The following is a 19,027-nucleotide window of genomic DNA, read 5'->3' as shown; positions in this document are numbered from 1 at the left end:
AAAAAATTCTTTATCTGTATGGATGTTTCATTTTTTCAAAAACAACTCTATTTTACCCAAAATTCTCTTCAGGGAGAGAAACATGGAGTTGAAGATAATTTTTGGAATGTTTTTGTCCCACTTCCAAACGCAATTTGTCCTACTCAAGAATCACATGGTTCCAATAATGGTCACTTAGGAGATTCTAGTTCTTTGGTGCCTAGTGAAAGGGTTTCTCGTGCAGGGGGAGAAGTACTACAGACTGATCATCATGATCTGAATTCTGAGCTTCAGGTTTATACTAGGCAGAGATTTCATCAAAGGAACAAAGACCTGAATATCAACTCTGCATAAAACCAGTTTGAAAACCCGAGCAATGGCACTGTAAGTTCAAGAAATCCCATTTCAACTTCTAGTTTACTTCCTTCAACTGTGCCCAATAGTTCCCCAATTGATTCTTCAACTATTATCAATTATTTACCTACTATTCCTGATTTCGATGTTCCTATAGCCATTAGGAAAGGTGTCAGAAGTTGCACTAAGCATCCTATTGCTAAATATCTCTCTTACCATAGACTATCAAAAAATCATAAAGCTTTCACATCTAGGATTTCACACTTGTTTGTTCCAAGGAATATACAAGAAGCTTTGGATGATCTGAATTGGAAATTAGCAGTCATAGAGGAGATGAATGCTCTAAGGCGAAGTGGCACTTGGGGGATAGTTTATTTGCCCAAAAGCAAGAAAATAGTAGGGTGTAAATGTGTGCTTACAATAAAGTGTAAGGCTGATGGGAGTGTTGATAGGTACGAAACCAGACTTGTGGCTAAGGGCTTCACCTAGACTTATGGAATTGACTACCAGGAGACCTTTGCTCCTGTTGCTAAAATAAACTCTATCAGAGTCCTATTGTCTTTTGCAGTAAATTCAGATTGGCCTCTACACCAGCTTGATGTCAAAAATGTGTTTCTTAATAGTGATCTTGAAGAGCTGGTCTTCATGAGTTTGCCTCCGGAATTCGAAAAGAAACTTGGGAGTGACAAAGTATGTAGGCTGAAGAAATCCTTGTACGGTCTCAAACAGTCACCAAGAACATGGTTTGAACGCTTTGGAAAGGCAGTTACCAGTTATGGCTTCCTTTAGAGTTAGGCAAATCACACTATATTTTATAAATTCAAAAGATGGTAAAGTTGCAATTTTGATTGTTTATGTTGATGACATTATTTTAACTGGTGATGATGAGACAGAGTTAGCAGCCCTTAAGTAGAAACTTGCGAATGAGTTCCAAATTAAGGACCTGGGAAGTCTAAAATACTTTCTTGGAATGGAGTTTGCAAGATCCAAAGAAGGTATTTTTGTCAATCGGAGAAAATATGTTCTTGATCTTCTTGGAGAAATAGGTTTACTCGGTTGCAAGATGCCGGAGACTCCCATTGAGCCTAATGTGAAACTACAGGCTGCTAAAACTGATGAAGTGAAGGACAAAGAACAATATCAGAGACTTGTGGGCAGGTTAATCTACTTGTCTCATACGCGGTCTGATATTGCTTTTGCAGTTAGTATGGCAAGTCAGTTTATGCACTCATCAGGGCCAGAGCATTTCGAAGTGGTCTACAGAATCCTAAGATATCTAAAAGGGACATCTGGCAAAGGGTTAATGTTCAAGAAACATGGTCACCTGCAAGTTGAGATTTACACTGATGCAGATTGGGCATGAAGTGTTGATGATAGGAGATCTACTTCGGGCTACTGTTCTTTTGTTAGGGGTAACCTAGTCACCTGGCAAAGCAAAAAATAAAATGTAGTGGGTAGTAGTAGTGCAGAAGCAGAGTTTAGAGCTGTTGCCCATGGAATTTGTGAGGGAATGTGGATCAAACGAATACTTGAAGAACTGAAGTTTTCTCATTCAGTACCTATAAAAGTCTACTATGACAACAAGGCTGTCATCTCTATAGCTCACAATGCAGTGTTGCATGACCGTACAAAACATATAGAAGTGGACAAACATTTCATCAAGGAGAAGATCGATGTTGGAGTAATATGCATGGCATACCTTCCAACAACCGAACAAATTGCTGATGTTCTAACTAAGGGTCTTCACAAGAAATAGTTTGATAAACTTATTGGCAAGCTGGCTATGGAAGATATTTACAAACTAGCTTGAGGGGGAGTGCTGGAATTATGCTCAATTAAGGCTGATCTCTAGGATCAGTGTTTTATGTAAATATTATGTAAATATAGAAAGACAATAATGTAAATTAGGATTGTAGGATGCTGTCTATTATTTCTTTCCTTCTTTGCTAATAAGTTTTCTCATTGTCTTTGATAATCTCTAAGTCTATTCTTCCTATTCTTTCTGTTATCTCTCTCTCTCGATTACTTTCTCTCTCTATTTCTTTCTAATTACCTAAGAAACCCTAGGTTAGGTTCAGGAACCTAACATAATTTATTACTGATTTGATAGAGTAAGTGGGAAAGGGAAGGAGTTCCTTATTAAAGAGATCTTCTAGTCCACTTGTAGGAGAGTGAAGATGGAATTTTTTCTTCCTATATTCCTAGTAGGACTGATGCCTTTGCCTTTTGGTTATGGAGTCTTTTCTTCCCTTCCTTCCAAGCCACTTTCTTCCAAGCTTGACCCCGACTATATGCCTGCGAAGAGAACATATCTTATCTCTAGGTTAGAGGCTAATGTATGACCCTTTCCACTTCCTTAACAATGGTGTCGCTCTTGGATGTGATGTTTACATGGGCCCTGAGACTACCCCTACACAAAGTAAAGTTGCCCTTAGAAAAGTAGTATCATCCACAACAGGTAAGTGAGAAATTTTCAAATTAAGAGCCTACTCCGTTTCAAACATCTAAACCCTTGATCCATTACCATTGTTCAAGATGTTGTCACATCAAGCTAAAGGAACTCACAAACAAAATAAACAAAAAAAGGTGTATGCTGGATTCCCTTTCCTAAAACTGCTGGAGGCATTAATACTTTTGGGATTCTATTAATAAGAATTGTTAATCCAACAATATAGAACCAACCCCACTCCCTCTAGTTGGATCCAAAACTCATTCTCTCTCACATGAACAAAGAACATTCTAATTAACATGATTGTATGCTTTTGGCAAAATATATATTTTAATTCCTGTAGTTATATGTTTTTTTCATTTAGACACTCGAACTTTTTTGTTGTTTCAAAAACACCCTTGAACTTGCAAATTTGTGTCAATTGTACCTTGAACTTTTTTGTTGTTTCAATTACACCATTGAATTATACAATTTCGAGTCAATTGTACACCATAACAAATTTGTTGAAAATAATGAATTCAAGGGTGTAATTGAAACAACAAAAAGTTCAATGGTGCAATCGACTCGAAATTGCATAGTTCGAGGGTGTCTTTAAAATAACAAAAAGTTCGAGTGTCTAAATAAAAAAAGTATAAAGTACAGGGGCTAAAATATGTATTTGGCCTATGCTTTTTAAATGTCCAATTTACACAATTCCTTGTGACCTACTTTTTGGTTTAGAATCTAAACATTAACTACCAGGACTACATCTAGGATTTGACTATTTCCTCTTGAACTTATCTACAAAACTTTATCCTTGATCATATAGGTTTCCCCAAAAGACATATAGTTTTGTGGTCATATTTTGTTTATTTTTTTTTTAATTAGTATTTTTTAGAGTAAATTACCACTAGACCCCCGTGGTTTGGACGATTTGTATGAAGACACCCTTGTGATTTAATTAGTATTTTTTAGATGTATGTTTCCTTTGTCCCTATGGTTTAAATTTTTACTCGGGTGTTCCCCTTTGTCACAAACAACGTTAATTAAGCTGAACTAAATTAAATTCAACTAAAACTAAAAATTAAAGAATCTAGCAAACAAACAAAAAAAAAAGAAAATAATGAACAGGAAATTAGTGGTCAGTGGAATCCATTGGTGATGGGTTCCAATTGGAATCGATCACAATGATGGTGTCTCAATCATCGTAACCCATCATCTTCTTTTTCTTCATCGTTGGCCCCTCCTCTTCTCTCTCTCTCTCTATATATATATATATATGTAGGTTTGAGAACCCCATCTTTTGGGAATGATTGATTCTAGACCCCATCAGAGATCAATTCTAAAACCCAAAGATTTTTTATGGGTTTGGGAACCTAGAGAAACCCATTGCCAAACCCATATTTTTCTTGACTGAAACCATCGTTTTCAATACTAGAAATGATGGATTCCCCTTTTTTGTTTTTGAATTTTTATTTGTTTAAATTTCACCTAATTTGAATTAATTAGGATTTATTAACATCGATTGCAATAGAAGGGGTGCCTGAGCATAAACAATAAACTACAAGGACCTTCAAAGACATTTTTAACTCATCGGGGGTCTCTGTTCAAATGGTCGAAACCACAGGGGTCTAGGATAACATACACTTTTTTTCCTTTGTTTTTGTTTGTACAGGGTTTGTCCCCTCTGTGGTGGTGCTTCTTTTAATTATATTTCTATTCTTTGTTGCTTGAAAAAGATAAGTAAATAAAGAAAAAGAAATTAAGAGATTAGACGCCAACCAGTTCTATTATTGTAAAATCCTTCTTGGCAGACACCGCTCAGTCTTTTTGGTTATTGAGAATGATCACCACCTCTGCCAGGACCGGAATGATTGTCCCTGCCCAATGGGTCTATATCCATCCCTGAATGTCATTGGGTACTATTAACTTTCCCGCCATTCTTGTAACTGTCACCTGTAGTCCACACAGGTGTGTCCGGGGTTTGCTCCCTCTTTGGGGGTGCTTCTTTTAATTATATTTCTATTCTTTGTTACTTAAAAAAAGATAAATAAATAAATAAAAATAAATTAAGAGATTAGACTTCAACCAATTCTATTATAATAAAATCCTTCTTGGTGACACCGCTGTACAAATCTCAGCTGGATCTATCAAAATTTCAGTTGTCCCCACACCAGGAACTGCCTCACCATCCTAGATACTGCAATCAAAATGAACTCCTGCAGCACCCAAAACTAAAATCTGCAATCCAAAAATAGATCCTGCAAATCCAGTGTAATTTAATGAGATCATTTTCTGTTATGTTAGATCTGATTGCTCAGTAGTAAAATGGTGTTTCATCTATGAGTTTGGCTCTTGCAAAGTTAGATTATTTTGAAAAGGAAAAAGAAGAAACTGTCAACATAGTTGTATCACAAATGAAACTTAAGATTCTTTCAACTGTAAATTGACCTCTCCAAGTGCTTTCTGATGTTGATTATTCTTGGTATTGTTAATTGGTTGGGTTAAGGGCTTAGTTGCAGTAATTGGGCATGCTTCTTTGTTGAGCAGTTGAATTCATTTTGTAGGTTAGAATTTATATATATATATATATATGTTTTTTTCATTTCCACATGACCATCTCTACTGCCCATTGAGAATTTGAGAATGTATACTTTATTGGTGTTTATGTTTCAGGGAAAACGGAATATGTTTATGCTCGTGTGGTGGAGTCTACAAGACTGGCTTTGGAGGTATATTAACAAACATATCTTTTGCTAGTACCATCAAGAAGTTTTGGTTACTATTGAGATCCTATTGGAAAAAGAGCATAATCTCTGTGTTAATGACATCTTCAACCTATGTGATACCATTTCAGCATGACCAGTGTTATTATAATTTCTTTCCTTCCACTATGCATGATTTGCTTATGCTTCAATGCTGGCAACCTTCCCGCACCGCGGGGGGGGGGGGGGGTTACATATAGATGAAGGCTGGTTTAAATCAGATTCGACTTGTCTTAAACATTAGGAGATTTTGTATTTTCAAATCAATTCAATCAGTAACATGTAATTTTCCCTTAAAATATCTGCTCAACTAAACCATCAAACAGCGCCATCCATGAGAATAAGTTTTGTTATGTAAGAAATTGTATTTGGCAACCTGATTTGATTGCATCTTTCATGTTTCTTTATATGCTAAAACATTCCTTTTCACTTTAAACAAAGTTGGTTCTAGTACTTGGATTCACAATATTTCCAGTGATTTCTATGTGGGTGTATGTATATGTGTATGATGTATTTGAATTCATTTGAAACATATTCCAACAAAGATGTTAATGTTTTTCATTGTGTGCAATTAACTTTAATTGTGCTTATCCCCTTTGCTTTTTTACTTGTCTTTTTCGTGTTGTTTCTTGCATCTTAGGCAAGTGCCTTGTTGGCCATCGCAGACTGGAATTGGTTCATTTGACTATTAAAAAATCAAAGTTGTTTTTGAAACAAATTCCAACAAAGATAGTAATGTTTTCCATTGGGTATAATTAACTTTGATTGTGCTTATCCTCTTTGCTTTTTTACTTGTCTTTTTCGTTTTATTTTTGGCATCTTGAGCAAGTTCCTTATTTGTCATTTTGCTGACTTCACCTTTGCCATCGTCAAAGAAGAAGGGGAGAGAGAAAGTGGAAGAAAGAAAGATAGGGAAAGAGTAGGGATGATGAGGGCATTTTAGTTTTTTACAAAATTTAACTAGGGTTAAGTAGTAGCAGGTGGTTATTGCAACAAAATTTATGAAGTCAAGGGAGGTCATCGGAACCTGAGGGGTATTGCCTATATTTAGGGCCAACTTGTGGGTACTACATGTATTTTTTCCTAGGAAAATGCTATTGGTACACCTTTGTGTACACTTTGGGCTACATAAAGGTGTGCTAATGACAAAAAAGGCCCTCATGAGGCGCATAAAAGCACGTGAGGCGCGGGGTCATAATACCCCCTTATGTAGTCCAAGATGTACAAAAAGGTTGTACATCTAGCATGATTCTTTTCCCTAACTAAAAGACGTTTGGAAAAAAAAAAAAAAAACAAGAGATTGTGGCCTGGGGAGTGAAAATACTATTGTCACAATCCAAGGATATATTAGGAATAATCTAATATGTGTATTTCCTTCTTGATGTACGTTGCTGCTTACCTGTTATACTTTTTTGTTGTTATAGTACCTAGACAGCCTATAAATTGGCTATAGTACTTGGTGAATGTATGTTTGAATTGTTGAATGAAATTTCTCATTTCCCTCTCTTGAATTCTCTCAATCTCCCTCCAATTTCCCTCTCTTTCTCTTGATTCTCCCTAATTTCCTTCTTTGTTATGTACTTCCCTAATTTCTTCCCATTTCTTTCGATCTAACTCTCACAATTCCTTCCAATTACCTTTTAAACTAGTCATGAACCCTAGGTTCATGACAATTGGTATCAGAGCCAACGATTCTTGGCTGTGATTTCGTCGATTCTAATAGTGAATTCAATTCAGTTACGTATTTGAGACGGATCCTAGCCATCAGGATCCTAGCGATCGTGATTGAATCGGTGAATTGCATTGATCCATCGTGATTGGTTCAGAATTGTGGACTGTCGATCCACAGCAGGTGGTGTGATCAGAGCCAATCCATTCAGGAGGCAGTGCTAGAGGTGCTTCCTAGCTACAACTCTGATTGTCGATTTAACAGAAATTATCAAGCGACGTGTGAAGGTGAAGCAGATTCTAGCAAATTTCATGATTATGGCAGATCCGAGTTTGTGTCTTGAAGACGAAGCCAGTGGTTGACTCGGGGTTGGAAATTCAGAGGTTGCCCGACTTTTGGAGGTGACTTGAAGGACGGGATCTATTTTTCACATTCGACTGTGACGTACGAGGAGGTGAGTTACAATTCGGCTATCCTAGCGGCTAGATCCAAGTCGTTGCATGTGGTAAAGGCAAACAAGCCCAGGCGATCTTGGTTGTTGTTTCCCAGCGACAATCCTTAGCTATTGCTTTGTAATTTTTGATCACTTCACGGTTGGTGATTCCAGTGGTGAATTTTGGTGTGATTAAGATTCGATTTGAAGGCTAGTGAAATCAATTTTAGAAATTAAAGTTCAGGGTCTGGTGATTCAATGGACTCGATGAGTTCAAGCATTCAAGTGAGTTTGGGTGGGTCTCTCGGTTGAGAATTAATTCTCGGCAATTGATTCTCGAAATTAGATTCTGATGTATGGAGGGGATTGACGACTGATAGGCAGTCGTGATTTCGAATTTGAAGGCAGTTCAAAGCCGGTGGTTATTGGCTATTGCACGATGACTTAGACAAAACCTACAGGTTGATTTCGGCTGAGATTTCCACCGATTTAGAGTAGCAGAGTCGATTAATTTGATAGGCAATTCATAGCAGTGATTCAGTGAAATGGATCCAAGGTTGTTGAATTGAGAGGAGATCAATTCTCAATTAGGCAGAGCATAGCAGTTGTTTTGGAGTTAATTGATTTTTTGGAGGTTGCAACATAATTGATTGAACTCACGGGAAGTACTTGGGGCTTCCACTTCGAATAATGGAGGGGAAGCGGAAGGCTCGACTGTGAAGGCGGAGCAGCAGTTTGATTCATTGTTGCAGTCGAGGTTCAGGGAGGCGACCTTAGCTATTATCGGAACTGTTTGAGTAGTGATTTAGGAGATTCTGATTAGAAGTCCGACAACGCATCTCAACAAATCAGTGAAGAGAATTCCACAGGGGGTGGATTCCAATTGAAATTCTAGGCCGAGTAAAGGGAAACAAGAGGTAGATTTTGGCTGTGAATTTGGGTTAACTTGGGTTCGAATTGGAAAGGCAAAGAAGAGCGAGTGCCTCTACTATTTAATTGCATTGAGGCGATTCTAGTTTAGAGTCGATTAGCTCATGGAAGGGTGTGGATTCAGTATGTATAGGACTCCTGCTCCTTTGTCTTTGAACTATCCTGTTCTAGAGAAGTCTGCCATGGGGGGCAGTGCACATATGAGACAATTGGAGACCCAATCGCAACAGAAGAATGCTTGGTCTTCGAAGTGTCCTGTTCGTGAGATATTGGCAATGGGGAGCAGTGCACACATGAAACAAGTGAAGTATTAGTTGCAGTAGAAGGATGCTGCATTTTCAATTGGATACAATAGAAATCATGTGGAGTTTGGCTTGAAGCATCATACATGGGAAAGGAAATTACATAATCAGGTCAGCAGAATACGTGAGTAGATCGACAATGTTATATGCGAGGAGATACAAAATTTTTGGATAACGCTATCTAAAATGTATTAGGTTAACCTTCTCGCTGAATTTATTCTATAAACCAAGAAGAAATCTTTTCAGATGATTATCGCAGAAGTTTTAACCAAGAGGAGTTCCTTAAAATGGAGCAACCGAAGGAGACGTCAAGATAGCGAAAAACTGATTAACTGCTAACCTCCGGTTTTGGGCAAAAGAAGTATTATGATTTAGGTAAAATTGATGAGAAGGGTGATTGTAATGACAATGTTGGCAGCAATAGCCATAATTCCGGGATTTGATCCAAGGTGTTTGGGCAAAAGGAGAATTAATGGAACACCCTAATTTTTGTGGAAAATAAGTTCTTGATGGCGATGTTCCACATGATGATCACGGAAGTCCAAAACTAGAGCTGAATGATGCAGTCAGTAGGAGGACATGAACAATAGGAGGCAACGTGGAATTTTTGGCATGGGAGAGGAATTTTGCTGCTATTATTGAGAAGTTAGAAGAAGAAATATCACCTCAAGAGGCAAGTACCGAAAGGTCGTAAGAGGAAAATGGGGAACTATTTGATGAAGTGACTGACGAAGCCAAGGCCAATTCGTTACCCCTTGTGACTAGTGCACGGACTGAAGGATTGGGTGGTGTCCTGGATCAAAATTCTGTAAGAAACGGAATCGATAGTGGAGTTCCTAAGAATACTATTCCATTGCCTTTGGTTTCGGGCAATGCTGAAGGTTCCTTAGCTAACGATAAAGTGAAGTCTGCATGAGCAGGAGGAAGTGTTGCTGATCCTAAATGGTGTCACTGTGTTGCTGTCATTTTTGAAGATGATGTGATGGGAGGAACATATGTAAACTGGGGTTTGTAGGATTTAGTTGCTAACTATGACAGACAGGACTTGGATTGGGTCTTAAGATAGGAAGGTTGGTCCAAAGAGTTTTACTAAACCCAAAAAAACATTGTCTCACACTGGAATGTGTGCATCCAAGGTTATTATAGCAAAGGATGGGAACCCAGTCTTGGTTGAGCTCATCAAAGCCAATAACACAAGTATACCTTGGAGGTAGATGTAGCTTTGATCGCAACTATAAGAGCTGCATTTTCAAAAGACTTTGGACTGTCGAATATCAGTGTGACATGCTTCATTTACAAATTGGTATGCTTATAGTGGTTTTTCAAGATTTATCCAGATAGGCTGTGGCAGAAAAGGAAAAAGAAAAGGGAAAGAAACAAGAGAAGGCAATGGACGAATCAGAAAGTGAAAACTGGGATTAGATGAAAAAACAACAACACAATTGTCGTAAGTTCTTGGGGACAAGAACTCTCTCAAGGAGGGGGGAATTGTCACAACCCAAGGATATATTAGGAATAATCTAATACGTGTATTTTCTTCTTGATGTATGTTGCTACTTACCTGTTGTACCTTTCCGTTGTTACATTGCCTAGACAGCCTATAAATAGGCTATAATACTTGGAGAATGTATGTTTGAATGAAATCTCTCATTTCCCTCTCTTGAATTCTCTCAATCTCCCTCCAATTTCCCTCTAATCTCTCTCAATTTTTCTCTCTTTCTCTCAGTTCTCCCTAATCTCCCTCTCTATTATGTTCTTCCCTAATTTCTTCTCATTTCTTTTGATCTAACTCTCCCAATTCCTTTCAGTTGCCTTTTAAACCAATCATGAACTGTAGGTTCATGACAACTATTAGGATAAGTGAAATAGATGCACTTATAAAACTTGGACCTATGAGGCACCTTTCTAAGCTTTTTCTTCTTCCCATATTTGCACCTTTCCAAGTCAAAACAAGGTCAACCACTTGTTATGGGAATACTGAATCCAACCCAAACTATCCAAGAATAAGAGAATAGTTTGCTAGCGACTAAATGAATAAGGAAATCATGACACTGTTCAATTGACTTTGCACATTGAACACCAATTGATTTGTTCCTTCTCCTAGTAAAATTGTTCAGTGTCAGGATTTTGATATCTAGAATTGATGTAGCTGCCTAACCTTGTGGGATTAAGGCTTGTAATTGTTGTTGTAGCATCACCAAAGAGAAACCTTAGACGAGACTTGGGTGCCCAAACTTTTCTCTAATTGAACTTCCCAGTACTATGACTAATCAAAGCCTTATAAAATGATTTCCTTTGAAAATAACCCCAGCTTGATTTATTTATTTTTTTAATTCGTCTTCTAATTAGCAACCGGAGCCAAATCTGGTATGTTATCATTCACTATGTCTTTGGGAATATAGAAAAGACTAAAGAAAGGATTTTATGAAGTGCGCCAATGTAAAAAACCCAAAATTTTAGGACAAGGATAATAAAGAAAATATAAAGAGATATATACACAAATATATATATGGTCAGAGATCTACAAGATAACTGGAAACATAATAATAATAATTGAAGAAGTTTGGACTGTATAACTCCTTAATCTATTATTCGGATTAGACACACATATATATTATAAATGGTAACTGCTTCTATGGAAACAGTTAAATACAGAAAAAACTGGCCAACTTAGGAAAACAAATAATTGTATAATAAATTAATTAAATTGTCCTTTTTATTTTGTCTAGGAGTTTTACAATCCAAACTTCTTCATGGTATCAAAGTATTTCTGATTAGAAAATTCCTCCATCGTCCCAATGGCGTCCTTCACCACAACAGTCTCTACTTCTTTCTCTCAAGTTCTTGCTATTCCTAATTCTAATGGACATTCAATTATGATGTTCATAAGCGATAAAGGAAAATATAACTATCTTAATGGTGAAGCCCCTAAACCAAATTCAAAAGATTTGAAGTACAAGACATGTAAGGCAAAACACAATATGGTAATGTCATGGCTGTCAATTCCATGACTAATGAAGTCAAAGAAAATCTCGTCCTCCATGAGACGGCACAAGAAATCTGGGATGTCACAAAGGAGATGGATTACATAGCAGAGGCATTGTCAAGTAAACCTCTCAATCATTCAATATTTTAGTCATCTAACTAGATTTCGACATCAACTCAACATATTCAAAGTGACCTAAATAGAAAGAAAAATTGAAGGTGGATTTCTTACATATCAAAGATCTACTAGAGACTACCTATCGAAGACTCAGTTTGAAAATGTGAAGGTCCAAATTGGGCTTACTTCATATTTACAGTCTAGCTTAAGGGGGCGCGTAGAAAACCAGGTGCAAAAATATAGGAACAATTAGATAGTTAGGCAAAATAATAGGGACCGTTTAATTGATCATTATACAGTTATTTGTTTTCCTAAGTTAGAGGCAGATCCAAAAAGACTTTGGGAGAGACATTAAAGTTTGATATGAAATGTATGGGCTTAAATGAAGATATGACAAAAGACAGAAATACATAGAAGTCTAGAATTCATGTAACCGACCCCACATGGGATAAATGCTAGATATGTTGTTATTGTTGTTTAACTGTCTCCATAGAGACAACTACCAATTTTAATATATATATATATGTGTGCACGCACGTGTGGCCAATCCGAATTATAGATCAAGGAGTTTTATAGTCCAAACTTCTTCAATAATAGTAATAATAATAATTAAAATAATCCAAATCCTGTTTGAGGATGGACTTCACAATGCCAACTCTTGATGGACTAGATACATATGATGAGTGAAGATAAGATTTCAAAAATTAAGGTTTTACAATGTCCAAGTAGGATATGGATTAGCAATAGTGTAACCTAAACCAACTAGGAATAATCGGTTTTGTTGAATATCGATCTATAGTATTTGATATCCAACAAATTAGATGGGTATGCAAGCAGATAAATGATACAGTTTCATTTATTCAAGTTTTGGATACAAACCACTTCCTAATTGAAGATGGATTTCATAGGATTAGAAGACCAATGGATAATTAGAAGTATGGCTATTCAAAGATTATCTGAAGTATAAAAAAAGGAAAAAAAAGTGATAATTAAATGGATACACACATATTACGATAATTTGTGTATAGACAAAATCTGGAAACAAATAAATGTTGAAGATAAAAGAAAAGATAAACCTTCTCATAAAGACTTATCCTATATAAATGGGATTGGCTTCTATATAAAAGATTAAGAGAAGGGAAAAATATAATAATCACTTGATTAAATAACAAGTCCTTGCTAAGGAAGGACTTATAGAACCAAATCCATATTAGATTATTGATTTTGTTAAATACTTGTTGTAACGGGTATGCATGCTTCTGTACTAAATATAGAAACATATATATGCGTGTTTTATACCAAATCCATGTAAGAATATGTCGGGAACCTAGGTTTAACCTAGGGTTTTGAGTGGAAATTGGTAGAAATTGAGAGAGAGACAGAGAGTCGAAAGGGAGGGAAAATTCAGACAAAACATAGAGAAATCGGAGAGAAAGAACCGAGAGGGAGAAAAGACAGAGAGATTTCAGGGAGAGAATTGTAGAGAGAGAATACTTGAATTCAGATTATCATTCAACCCCTTGTTATCTAACTGATGTAGCCTATTTATAGTTTTTTCTATCTATCAGTTAGTGATAAACTGAAAGGTACAACAGCTACAATACAACAAGGTGCAACCAACTAGAATACATGTAATATACTTTGACTACTATATCCTTGGGGTCGTGACAATCTCTCCTCCTTTAGAGATTTCTTGTTCCCAAGAAATTACAACAACTGCATTGTTGTTTCTTCATCTAATCCCTATTTTCACTATCTGGTTCATCCTTCGCCTTCTCTTGTTCCTTTCTCTTTTCTTTTGTCTATTTTTTCTTTCTCCTTCTTGGCTTTATCTTATGGATGAAAGAAGAAACATCTCTTTGTTTTTTAAGTATTTCAAGCTCCCTTGAAGTACCTGCTTTACTTACCTTTGCTAAAACTAGCACCAAAAACTGATCTACACCATCTAAAATGGCAACAAGTCTGTCATATTGTTTAGGATCAAAACATTCAGAACAACAGTAAGATATTTTCCTGTCGGAATTGTCTTAACATTCTTGATGTTTGATTTAACCAAAGCTATGGACTCCTTAACCTTCTATGGAGCCAAAGGCAAAGAAACAATATTCTTAGGACTTTTGTTTTCAGAACAATTTGTCTCTTTCTCAATCTCAACATATTCTCCGTTAACTTCTTTCAATCCTGATGATTGATTGCCTGAATCAATCATCTCATGATCAAAACTTTTGAGATAGTCATCTTGAGCATCTTCTTCAAAAACTTCTTTTTTTAAGGAATTACGTTGTTCCTTTAGATCTTACTTTCTAAACATCCTAGACCTTTCTTTGAATAATTGGATTAGAATATTCCTTAGAAAGTAATTAAGCTAGAAGACTAACCTAATACCGTTTGGTTATCATAATCATGATTTCGTCCAGCTTTTGGCTGATATTAGCGAATTCTTCCATAAATTGCCTGCCAATTATTTGTACACTTCTTTCCAAGGAGTGCACGGCTTCTCTGGTTGCCGTATTCTCCAATTGCTTCTTGTAAATTCTTTCTGCCATCTCCACAATTCAAATTCTTTGAAAATTCACCTTTGCTTGCCTTCAATAAGAATCGCAAGTCAACAAGTTAGGATCTACTGCTCTAGATCAATTGCCAAGGATCGCCTAGATCAATTAACATAGATTCATCGGAATTCCACTTCTAAACTGCTTCTAGTACTTTCCTAAGTCACAATGCAATAGTCGAGGATCGTCGCTCTACAGTGAATTCAAAAAATCGATTGGATTTGTCTTTGAAAACAGCCTCTAGGAATCGCTTGCATCTGTCTCAATTAAGAATCGAGAATTGTCAGAATCACAGCCAAGAACTATTGGTCTACTTCACCTTCAAAATTCGAACCTTGATTAGCTGTTAATAATTGCCAAAATCACAGTTTAGAATCAACTTGCTCTAATACCAAATGTCAGGAACCTAGGTTTAACCTAGGGTTTTGAGTGGAAATTGGTAGAAATCGAGAGAGAGTGAGAATCAAAAGGGAGGGAGAATTCAGAAAGAACATAGAGAAATTAGAGAGAAAGAATCGAGAGGGAGAAAAGACAGAGAGAATTGTAAAGCGAGAAGACTTGAATTTAGATTCTTATTCAACCCCCTATTCCCTAACTGATGTAGCCTATTTATGGTCTTTCCTATCTTTCAATTAGGGCCTGTTTGATTGATCATATTTTCCATGGAAAATGGCCATTTTTCATGTAAATTTTAGTTTTGGAGGTGTTTGATTAGCTATATTTTCCAGGTAATACAAATTCTAACTTTGGTCACGTGATGGCCTTTTTCTCACTTTTGTTGGAAAACAAATTCTTTGGGTTTGGGTGTGTGTGTGTGTGGGGGGGGGGGGGGGGGGGGGGGGGAAGAATACATTTTCCAGGCAATTCACTCACTCGCTTCACTCCCGACCGCTTCTTCATCCTCAAGTTTCTCTTCCCATTTGGTGCCGAATCTTCCCCTTGTTCGTTGCCATCTCCGTCGAAGACGAGTTCCGAGGGTTCATCTTCATCTTCGTTCAAGGTAAGGTTTCCAGTCATCTTATGTTTTCATTTCCGACTTCCCCATCCCCTGGAAGCAGATCTGCAGCGAGGGAGGGACAAAGAGCAAACGAGAGGCAGAGACGGAGTGAGTGAGTGAGAGAGAGGCAGCGAGCGAGAGCAACGGTGAGCGGCCGATAGTGAGCGATCGTTTCCTCTCCATCATCCCCTTCCCCTTCCCCTTCCCTCTTACACGGCTCTACAACAACCCTAAGACCCGATTCGATCTGACCCACAAACAACCCATCACCGATCATGTTCTTCCACTTTTCTTTCTTTATGCAATTCCATGCATATTCATTCATTTGTTATAATATACAAAGTGGTTTTCTTTGGAAGGCTATATGGACAGTGAGGCCTTTATTTGTATGAATGACATAACTTGAATCTGTTCTCACCATTAATGATTTCATCATTGATAATTGTAGGAAGAGAAGATGCATTAGGACTGACTAGTGCTTTGTGTGTAAGGTGTAGGGATTTGGTAGATCTTTGGAAAATAATAACAATCAAACACCAAAAGTTGGAAAAGTATAACAATTTCTAGGTAGAAAATTAAACCAATCAAATTCTTTCAATTGACATTTTCTCTGGAATTTAATTCTAGGCAATTCAATTGCCTAGAAAATATTTTCTTTTCATGCAAATTCCATGCTTGCAATCAAACGCACCCTTAGTGATAAATTGAAAGGTACAACCACTACTATACAACAAGGTACAACCAACTACAATACATGTAATATATTATGACTACTATATCTTTGGGGTCCTGACAGAATAGGTATATTTTTTATTAAATAAATATAGAAATGAGGATATATCTCATTCAAAATTCATATAGGAATACGCATTCCAACTCCAAGTAGGAATATGCATTAGTAGATGTATATATTATATACACATAGAGGGGTAGATAGATAGAGATAGCATGCAAAGATGAAAAGAAGAGAGTAGGATTAAAGGAAGGAGTCATTAGCAAGTCGTGGTCTAGCTTAGTTCTTCATAAGCTCCTATTCAGTTTGGCCTTTAAAGTCAAACATGGTCAAGGTGAGTAGACAATCTATTATTGTGATAAATGGTTTTTTTATTTTCTCATCAACTATCATGTATACAATAATTTTTTTTTTTTTTTTTAAATTTGCAATGCTTGTGGAAAAGAAAATTATCCCTCAAAATATTTTATTCCTTTATGTCAAATTATTTGTGTTAAAATTGTAGAGGCTAGATTGTTGGGACAAGTCCTTTATTACTCTTCTGTTTGCTCAGTGCTTAACTGATAATTGCTATGCATTTGATTCTTTATTACAAATCAGTTTGTTAAATATTGTTGATTGATCAGTTTGATACATGATACATGAATTTATACATATGTTAAATGTTTTGTGAGCACCTTTGATTGAATATTGCAAGTTAACGGTGGTAAACATTAGCCCTGGTGCACCTTGACAACCCGACTTAGCAAGGGTAATGCTAACCGTGTGTGTCAGCCAACACGTGGACTTACTTTGGAATGGATGTGGTCAATGACTGTCATATTGATATGTTCTGCTTAATGTACTCCCATGAAATAGAAAGTATTGGTTTCTTGATTAGTCTCAAAAAGAAAATAGTTTATTTGAAAAAGAAAGAATTTTCTTGGAAAAGAATTTGTTTGCCTTATTATGAAAAATAATTTTTCTTTCATTTATTTCCTGAGAAAATTATTTATTCAATAAAAGCTTGTGCTTCTGGCTTGTCCGTATTCCCACAATATATATTGTTTTGTTTGCTGGGTTTCAACTCATTAAATACTATTTTAGATTTTTAGGCCACGGTTCAGCTGTAGAACCTGTGCATCAATCAACTTGAAGGAAGAAGTCGATTTAGTTATCCCAATTAGTTTAGCTGTTCATTTTGGCATGTCCCACTTTGTTCTTTTGGGCTTTCGTTTGATCTTAGTAGTTTTTATTGATTCTTAGTAGTTTTCTTTGAGACTGTTACAGGCAGGATTTGTTCAAACAATTATTCAGTTTTTTTTATGGATTGGATTTCAGTTTGAATAAAATTTTTTGTTATTGCTATGACATGATTCATTTAGAGGTTTACCAAATTCTAACGGGCCTTTGGTTTGTTAAGACGTTAGGTGCCATTCATGGGCCCCCCCATGGGTCGTGACACCCAATTTCCAGCTGCCGTATTTTTTAAATGTCATATTTCAGACAAAGAGAAGATTTAAGGGGAGCCTTTGAAGCCCAAACTTCTCTCCAAGGATGCTCCCATTACTATGACTAACCAGAGCCTTGTAAAATGATTCCACTTGAAAGTGATCATTAATATATCCAACCTTAGTAAAATTGGTCCACCAAATGCAATCATCATTTCCTTGGGAAGGTGGTTGAGAATAAAAAAATTGCTATCAACTTCTTAAACTGCCTGATTTCCTATCATTGCAGTTGTGCCTGGAGGAGAGTGTTGTGTACCTTGGAGTCAACATGATCAAAGAATCACCAACCTCTGCCCTTTTATCCCATCAGCCAAATTAGAGCCATAAAACCCATTTTCAGTCTCGTATCTTGACAAATCACGTGATTGCAAGAAATCATCTGATCCCTTTTTCCTGACTTTAGAGGAGAGTGTTGTGTGCCCTATTGGAACCAATGAGACCAAAGACCCACCAAATACTATCTCCTATCACTATAAACTAGCGTCTTTTAACTTTTCAAGGTCCTTACTCCTGAGGGCTAGATCTTAAGGTGTGACATAAACTATGTAAGAAAGACACAATACTCCTAGTTCAAGATTGGTTTAACTTCCTTTAACATGTATTGCCTCTTCCAAATGCTAAAATTGTTCTAAAACAATATCCAATAAGTCCCACTCTAAAAGATTCTCTTAGAGGGATCCCATATAGCTAAAAGCCAAGCAATCCACTTTACAATTGGGAAGAGGGGACTTTCCTTATTTCTTAAACTCCTCACCTATTGGATATGAACTAGGCCACTAAGTTTAACGTTTGCACCAATGACTGTTCCAAAACTTGAAGGCAGTTCAAATGACAAAAGTGTTGAAGAAAATGATAACAGATAGTATTTGTATTTCTATTACTTATTTAGCTTGATGTTGCTGCTAAGTTTTGTTATTTTGTTATTTTTGTTTTGCTGTTAAGACTTAGCACTTCTGTTAATAGCTGAGTATAAATACCAGCTAGCTTATGTTTGTTATTCATTCAATATAGAAAGGACAAGGCATTCTTTGTTGCTTTTCTCTTCCTGTTTCTAATCTTTGTTTCTTACATGGTATTAGAGCCATAGCTATGGCTTCTGATCCGAATTGTAGTGCTTCTTCTTTTCCTCGATCTTCCGCATCTTTTCTTTCAGATTCGCAACTCGATTTCTCTTCGGTTGCCAAAGCTCTTAATTACAGTTCAATTCTGCTAGGAACGAGCAATTATCTGTTCTAGAAGGCGCAAGTTCTTGCCACCGTTAGGGCATATGATTTGTCGCAATTCCTCAATAA

General features: G+C 36.6%; 1 protein-coding gene across 3 annotated transcripts in view; it reads left to right on the top strand.

The window, feature by feature from the left end:
• The window catches only part of LOC127801162 (glycine--tRNA ligase, chloroplastic/mitochondrial 2), a 133,120-nt gene that overhangs the window by 79,059 nt on the left and 35,034 nt on the right, over window positions 1-19,027 (top strand). For all 3 annotated transcript variants that reach the window (XM_052336047.1, XM_052336049.1, XM_052336048.1), the window contains one exon: window positions 5,438-5,493. In XM_052336047.1, coding sequence (XP_052192007.1) covers window positions 5,438-5,493 — 56 coding nt within the window. The remainder of the gene's footprint in view (window positions 1-5,437; window positions 5,494-19,027) is intronic.

The sequence above is a fragment of the Diospyros lotus genome, chromosome 5 (assembly GCF_014633365.1).
Source record: "Diospyros lotus cultivar Yz01 chromosome 5, ASM1463336v1, whole genome shotgun sequence".
NCBI lineage: Eukaryota > Viridiplantae > Streptophyta > Magnoliopsida > Ericales > Ebenaceae > Diospyros > Diospyros lotus.
Note: the sequence above shows the minus strand (reverse complement) of the source record. Positions and strands in the feature narration are given on the sequence as shown.